At 41.1% G+C, this 7,689-nt stretch overlaps 1 protein-coding gene across 1 annotated transcript; it reads right to left on the reverse strand.

Moving 5' to 3' along the window:
* Positions 1 to 330: 330 nt before the first annotated feature.
* On the reverse strand, positions 331 to 7,280 carry LOC121572609 (interferon-induced very large GTPase 1). Its single transcript, XM_045225587.1, has 4 exons — positions 7,198 to 7,280; positions 6,432 to 6,689; positions 5,436 to 5,696; positions 331 to 5,324 (listed from the first exon to the last, which is right to left on the reverse strand). Exons 1-4 carry the CDS (start codon positions 7,214 to 7,216, stop codon positions 643 to 645), a joined length of 5,220 nt encoding a protein of 1,739 aa, XP_045081522.1. The 5' UTR covers positions 7,217 to 7,280; the 3' UTR covers positions 331 to 642.
* Positions 7,281 to 7,689: the final 409 nt, after the last annotated feature.

Here is a 7,689-nt window from a genome sequence, read left to right on the forward strand (position 1 = left end):
TTCTGTCAGGAGGAATGGGCCAAAATTCACCCAACTTATTGTAGGAAGCTTGTGGAAGGCTACCCGAAACGTTTGACCCAAATTAAACCATTTAAAGGCAATGCTACCAAATACTAATTGAGTGTATGTTAACTTCTAACCCACTGGGAATGTGATGAAAGAAATAAAAGCTGAAATAAATCATTCTCTCTACTATTACTTTGATATTTCACATTCTTAAAATAAAGTAGTGACCGTAACTGACCTAAGACAGGGAATTGTTACTAGGATTAAATGTCAGGAATTGTGAAAAACTGAGTTTAAATGTATTTGACTAAGGTGTATGTAAACTTCCGACTTCAACTGTAAATAAAAAAAACAATCAACACATCATAGTTTAAGTATCAATGGTTGCTAAACTTTGATTATATGCAAAAACAGTAAATTATTATTGCTTGGACAGAAAAGTTACTGAGGCAAAGTGTATGACAGTTTATCATTCCAGCCACCAGACTCTTCTGCTTAGTGATGAAGCAGGTGTCTTGTGTTATTATTAATTTATCTTCTTTGTTTAGTATTAAATTTGACAATTTAGTTTGACTATGGCTTGACATATCATTACTCTTCAAGATGCTATTCTTCTTCAAGATGATGAAGAGGCTCTCAATTCATGCTAAAAGACTCTCTAAGGCTGTTTTCTGCCTGTTTCTTTGTGATCTGTTTCCAGGCAGTGGGGATATCTCCAGGATGTGCGCCATACTGTATGGCAAATTCCTTGTTGAATTTTGCCATCACATATTTCCAGTAGTCTGAGGCCTGTATGCTGGGATCTGCCGGGATATGCCAGTTCGGAAAAATGTCTCTGTACTTTTTTAAAGGGTGGAATTCTGCATTTGTCTCGTAGCATTTGAAAGAACCCTCACTAAACACTGCAGAGGAGCAGATGTCAGTGCAAAGTTTCATTGAGTTGTTAAACCTGAACTGACCAAGTCCCTGTGGTCTGTGTATTGAGGCACAGTGCTCATTGTGGGCCTCCCCTCCTACCTCACATGGTGCCTCGCAGAATGGACACTGCTTCCCGCAGCCAAACACTCTTGTGAACAGCTCGTTTTGCGGCTTGATTTTCTGTCTTTCCAATTTCTTTTTCACATCCCCTGCTTTTTGGAATTCTTCTGTCAGAGACTGTTCCATCTCCAACACAGATGTTTCGAGCCAGTGGGCAAACTGTTCCTGGTTGGAACTGTTGAGGATCATAGTGGCTTCCAACGCATCTTGGGGAATGACCAGCTTCTCTCCAAGTTCCCTGCATATGTCCTGAATTAATTCCTTTATGTCGCTGTTCTCTTCAGTCTGTGCCTTTGAGATTGCCTCATTGATTACTTTGATAATCCCATTGAGTTGATACTTCTCCAATTCAAACATTTTGTTCCCTTGTGAAAAGCGTTTCAAGATTTCATCCAAAATCCAATTCTTGACAAAGGCTTCATAGTGACAAATGTAGCTCACATAGTTGTCAAAGTTGAATGCTGACAGCAGTTGCTTTAGGATAGAGTACTGGAAAAATGTCCGAGAGCTGAATTGAAGGGCATTCTGTCCCATCAGCATTTCATCAACAATTTCTGGACCTAGAGAATTGGTGACATAGGCTTCTACTGCAGGTCTGAGACACAGGCTGGTGAACTCCGCAGCTTTCTTCTGACACTGATCTTGTCCACTGAACAAGTCTTTGAAGTCTGCCAAGTATTTACCTTTGAACTGTTCAAGGCACCAACGAGGATTGTTGTCACATATGAACTGTTCATGCATTGCTTGGAAAGCCCTGGATGCAAACCCACAAATGTACAATTTAATGGAGACTTCAAATGTATCGCTTGTCCCAAGATTTTTGTTGGCTTCCAACTTCTCTTCAATCATGTGCAGGATCTCTTGAATGTATGTGTCATGGTAGTTTGTTTTCTTTTGAACAGTCTCTCCCACAAACTCTTGGCATTTGGCTATGAGGTTGTCTGCCATGGCCTGGGTTTTTCTTGTGTTCTCATCCGTGTAAATGCTCTTCACTAACTTCTTTAAGAACCCCTTGGGAGAGACTATGAAGGGTTTTGTTCCATGATCTTCAAGTTTCACTTTGTTCAACTTTTCATTCACTGCCTTCTGCATCATGTTAGACCGGAGCAGGTTGAGAACATGGCTCACAATGTCTTCTTTCTTCAATCCTGTAAAAGAGAGCTCCTTCACAGTTTCCTCCCACACCTTTTCAAATTCTCTGTCAAGCTCCTGATCTGACCTCTGATATTTGTTCTTTCTGCAGTCCTCAAGCAACTTCAGCACCCTTTTCTCCATCACCACTGTGTAGTTCTTCTTGATTGTGTCAAGCTTGTTCATTCCTTGTTGAATCTCAACACCAGCTTCCAGTTTACTTAGAACAGAGTTTTCTATCTCCCTTTTAAGACTTTTGGTGCTGTTTGCAAAATCCTCTCTGTATCTCTCCACCAAGTAGACATGTCCATCTGCCTGTTCATAGTACTTGGTCAGGTTGTCAAGAAGTGTCTTTTCCCATTTGACAAGTTCTATTGAGGCTTCACTTTTCAAATGACGGAGAAAATCCCTCACGTCTTCTGTTTGATATTTCATTGCTATTGTCCCGAAGTTGGAAATCCTTATTTCAGCATTTGTCATCCATGTGTGCATGTGCTTTCTGAATGACCATTCCCACTTACTGAACTCAATGCACAACTTCATGTAAGCATCAGCCACCAGACTGTTTCTGAAGCTGAAGATGAAGTTTTCATACTTCACAGCATTCCACAGGCTTTTGGTCCACTCCAGAAAGTCCATGATGTTGTTCCTAGAGACTTCACAGTTCTGGAAGACCTCGATCATGTTCTTTTTGAACTCGTATACGGACTCACTGTAACCGGCGTTGACGGGTGCCATTGGGGGGTTTCCGTGCCAAAGTCCAGGGATGTACCAGTTACCAGTTTCCGGGTTGTACTCCATCACATCAGTGAAGCTCTTGTTCTCCTCCTTGTTTTCCATTCTGGCTGCTGCCTGGGTCATCTCGTTCAATTGCTCTAGCAGCAATTTCCGGTCTCTCATGTTCTTATCATGTGCCGAGACATCAGCCACGTTCTGGTGGACGAACTGACACTTGGGTTTCTTTCCCACCTCTTTCATCCGGAGAAAAGCGTGGACCACGATCTGCAGGATGTCCTTCATCTCTGTCGAGTTCTCCATGGCAATATTGATTATTGTGACATCACTCAGCCCAACAACAAGTGTGGCTAGCTCATTGTCATGCTCGTAGCTGTCATTAAGCTGTGCCAGCTCCGGCGACTTCAGCCCTTCTGTGTCGATGATCACTAAGAAGTCGCAGTTCAGCTCTTTTTTGAAGTCGTCTTTGACTTTAATGAGCAGCATGAAGGCCCCTCTTGTGCATCTGCCGCTACTGACTGCGAACTGCACTCCAAACATTGTGTTCAATAGAGTGGACTTTCCCGTGCTCTGAACACCTAGAACGGTTACCACCAGGATCTTGCTCTTCGGTTGCACCAAGATATTGAGCTGATGCAACACATCACTCACCCATCTCATAGGTATGTTAGACGCGTCTCCATCCACCAGTTCCAGAGGAAACCCATCCAGAAGCAACTCAGCACATAGTCTGGGCAGGTGCTTTAGTTGTTGCCTTGACTCTTCAGTTTCTTCCAGTAAGACTGCAGATTCATACAGTTGACCCATTTCACGTAAGAAATGCTCAGTTCCCAAAGAACTGTTTGAAATCTGTCTGTCAAGGTCTTCAATTTCATCTTTGTTTTCAGATGAATTCTGAGACTTTTCTTTGTACAGTTCTCTAAGGCTAGAAAGGTTTTTACGAGCCATATTGTCCAGGTTCATTCTCATCCATTTCAAGAAGTAGGACCTTTCTAGCCCTGTGCTTGATATTGCATTTATGAAGCAGGTCATTGCCTCTGACATGTCATACCTCCTTTGCTGTTCCCTAAGTTGTCTCTTCTCTGTTTGGAGTTCACTTTTGTACATCTCTAGGTTCTGGTTCCCAGCTTTCCGCAGTCTGCATTCCTCCTTCTCTAGACGTGCCAGCTCCTTCCAAATCTGTCCTTGCAAGGGAAGCTGACTTTCCTTATACTGTGGTGTGTGATGAATTTTTGACGTGATTGCGTCAGCATTTTGCTTGGCACTCTGACATTCTTTGCAGTCCTCATCAACCAGGATTCCAAGCTCATGTGCCACTTCAGCCATCTGCTCCAATGGCATTTTGGACTTTGAATTCTTAATCAACTCACCAACTGTGTTTCGCAGGTTCTTCACAAAGTCTGCATCATTTATCTGTTTGGTCTTCAGGATGATGCTGCTTTTCTTCAAGTTCAACTCTGCTGCTGCTTTCTTCAAAGCATCAATGCTGAAGCTCTTGCTCTGTGTGTTACCCACTAGAAACAGCTGAGCCTTGGTGTGTTGGCTGGTCAGTAGCTTGTACTTGGTGTCCAGGTTGTCAAAGAACACAAAGACTGCTGCAGAGGTCTGGCAAAGAAAGGAATATTGTGTTTCAAAAGAACTGATGTCCCCTCTAAGATTGGTTACAGCAATAGCTTCACCAAAAATATCAATGTTTTTTTTCCCACTTGGGAGGTACCAGCTTATCTCAACCAATCCATTGGATATTCTCCTTGGGCTATCACCACATTCCATGTCGTGGTGGACAAACGTGTCGTGATACTGTTGAGGATTACTCAGTAGCTTGTTTAGAATCTGAGACTTGGACAAAGAACACTCGCCCAATCTGACAAAAGAGACCATGGGGAGGTCAGAGAGAACAATCCTGTCTTCAACAAATCCTCTGGAATCTGCCAACGAATGCGGTCTGAACTTCTTGACAATGTCTCTCATGGCCCAGAGCATTAGCGTGCACTCTTCTGTGTCACAATTGTGGAGAAGCAGGGGCACTGAAAACTGACACATTGACATTTTCAAAACCATCTCTTGCTGGAGAAAACCATTGGAACACAGAAAGAGAGCAGTCACAATGTCTAAGGGGTTTACAACATTACTAGAGTCCAGGCTATCAACCAGACTCTCCAGATCTAGATCTATGTTGCAAAATGAAGCATCACAACTTGCCTCACCTCCTGATGAGGTACATTTTACACTCCTAGCAGTCACATTAACCATCATTAACCTCTTTAGGAAAGTCCATGGCAGGGCTGAGAGAGTCTGAGCAGGTTCATCTGTGACTGTCTTCTCATCTATCTGGAGCACCGTGCTCAGGGTGAGCTTCTCTGTGTAGTGTTGCTCCAACCCCAGGTCCAGCAGCAAACTCTCCAGGTGGGTTTCTGTGGCGGAACAAATAACGGTTTCAGATCTGACCTCCTTGGTTGTCAATCAATCCATTGTAAAACACCCTCCTGTCACATTAACACAGTGAAAAGTTTTAATACACTCACTTGTGCGGCCATATTTCACAGCCGACTTGCTTTGGGTCCCGTTCTTCAGCACCGTAGAAACGTGGAAGGAATACTTGACACCTGGACTCAGACTGGAGAAGGTCAGGGTGTTGGACTCTGTTGTTATCTTCTGGACTTCCTCTCCATCACAGGAACAGGTCACGAGACATGCCTCAACGACACCAATCGGTTTGTCCCAACTCAGAGACACTGATTCCCTGCTGACTTGGTCAATCTTTACCTTATCAGGTGGCACGGGTTCTGCAAAAAGGACAAAAAAGATGTTAAGAGATAGATGGGAGGTATTGAATAGAGTTGAAGGATGGGACTAATAACAAATAACAACAAATAATAACAAAGATAGCTAATAATGTAAGCATACTGTGTCCATAATAAGTATATAGGTTGTATGTTGGGAGATTTTGGGAAGGAGCACAGTTAGAAAGATATGGCATATAGAAGCAAACCGGATGGACACCATGAAAATGATCGGAGAGGTTGAGAGTAGAAGAAGTTCAGGAGCAAAATATATATATATATATATATATATATATATATATATATATATATATATATATATATATATATATATATATATATAATAGAATTATTGTAAAATTAACTCTGTCCATAAGGTGTAGATAGTAAGTATACACCGGAAGTAGAGGCCTGGGCATTGTTGTTCACTAATTTACTCCAAGTAGGGAAAGGATGGTGGGGTTGAAAAGTAATAAAGGGGAGTATATATATAAAAATAAAAAAAAACATGGGGGATTGGAAGTGATGCAGACAATTACATTGATAGAAGATACAATCTATCTGCAATATTAAGCTGATCCATTCCCCCTAAAAAAAAAAAAAAGAAAGAAAGAAAAAAAAAAAAAAAAAAAAAGGACAAAAAAGGGCCTAATTCAATTACAACTTGCAAAATGAAAATACAAGTCAAACATAATTCTCCCTGTAATGAAGAGGAAATGTTTTAATCATTGCACTTACTTGTATACATGGACATTGTGATCACTGCGCTCAGATTCCTATCTTCAGTGACCGATGTGACGCTGAAAGTGTACTCCGTCCCTGGAAACAGGCCTTCCACATTAGCGCTGTTGGAACCTTGGATAGACAGGATCTCTCTCTGGGTGTCGCAGGAGTAGGTCAACTCGTAACTCCGTGCAGGGTCAGAAGGAAGCCAGCTCAGAGAAACAGAGTCACTGCCAACATAGTGAACTGTTATCTCTCCAGGGGAGGAGAGGTCTGTGGAAGAGAGCAACATTTTTGGGAATAACTTGCAAGTATATACCCCAGAAATATATGAATGTTTCATCTCTAGGAAATGTGATATAGCAGCCAATTTATTGTTTGACTGTACATAATGAGTCTTCAACACAACTCTCTTTTCAGTCATGAAAAGTTTATAAATACATGCTATTATACTGCATCATCACTACTGTTGTTATGCTATAATAATAATAATAATAATAATAATAATAGTAGTAAAATAATAATAGTAGTGAAATAGTGATAAATAGTGAAAAACAAGTGAAATATGTTTTAAACAGTTACAACCAGCGCAGTAAAGGCTGATCGCCATTCACAGTGAATAAAGTAACGCTCCCTATACTTTTCAATGCAAATAAGCATACATGCAGTGTTTATGTGAATGAAAAGCAACTGATATTGATTTTATTAAATGATAAAGTATACTCTACGGTTGTCAAGAATTCAGAGATACAGTATAATTCCTCTAATATTATTGAAGTACCTGCTACAGCAGCATCCATCTGTTGAGATGGCTCTGTCTCCAGACTGTCAGCTTGTACTCTCTGAGATGTGTCCTCATCTTTCCCAAGGTATAAGTCAAGGAATAGATCACTTGCATCATCAAAGTCCTTCAAATTAAAAGTAAAACGTCTACAGCTAGAAATAAAGTCAATTGAATGAAGAAGAAAAAAATCCCCACACTGCAAATTGCAATGTACTTGATAAAAGAGTGCACATTTTAAGGACAACTACAATATGTACAGTGCCTAGTGAAAGTCAACAAGGGCGATTCCATGCCAGGAAAGCCCAAAAACACCTTTTGTATCTCAGATTATTCTGGCAATTCTCACATAGAAACTTGGATGTTTAATATACCTTTTAAATGTTTTGAAAATCATGATGAAAGTGGTCCTTTTAGGCCCTTTTTAGACCTATATCTGCCTCCAGTAAGACCCTATGACCCATGAACTGTACATAATACAGATAACATCCT

This window comes from Coregonus clupeaformis, chromosome 16 (genome assembly GCF_020615455.1).
Source record: "Coregonus clupeaformis isolate EN_2021a chromosome 16, ASM2061545v1, whole genome shotgun sequence".
Lineage (NCBI taxonomy): Eukaryota > Metazoa > Chordata > Actinopteri > Salmoniformes > Salmonidae > Coregonus > Coregonus clupeaformis.

What these genes read in the sequence shown, in the direction of transcription:
- LOC121572609 (XM_045225587.1), bottom strand. An exon ending in CACAATGTCCATGTATACAA is followed by an intron (nt 5,697 to 6,431) that starts GTAAGTGCAATG and finishes TCCTTTTTGCAG; the next exon opens with AACCCGTGCCACCTGATAAG. An exon ending in TGTGAAATATGGCCGCACAA is followed by an intron (nt 5,325 to 5,435) that starts GTGAGTGTATTA and finishes GTTCCGCCACAG; the next exon opens with AAACCCACCTGGAGAGTTTG.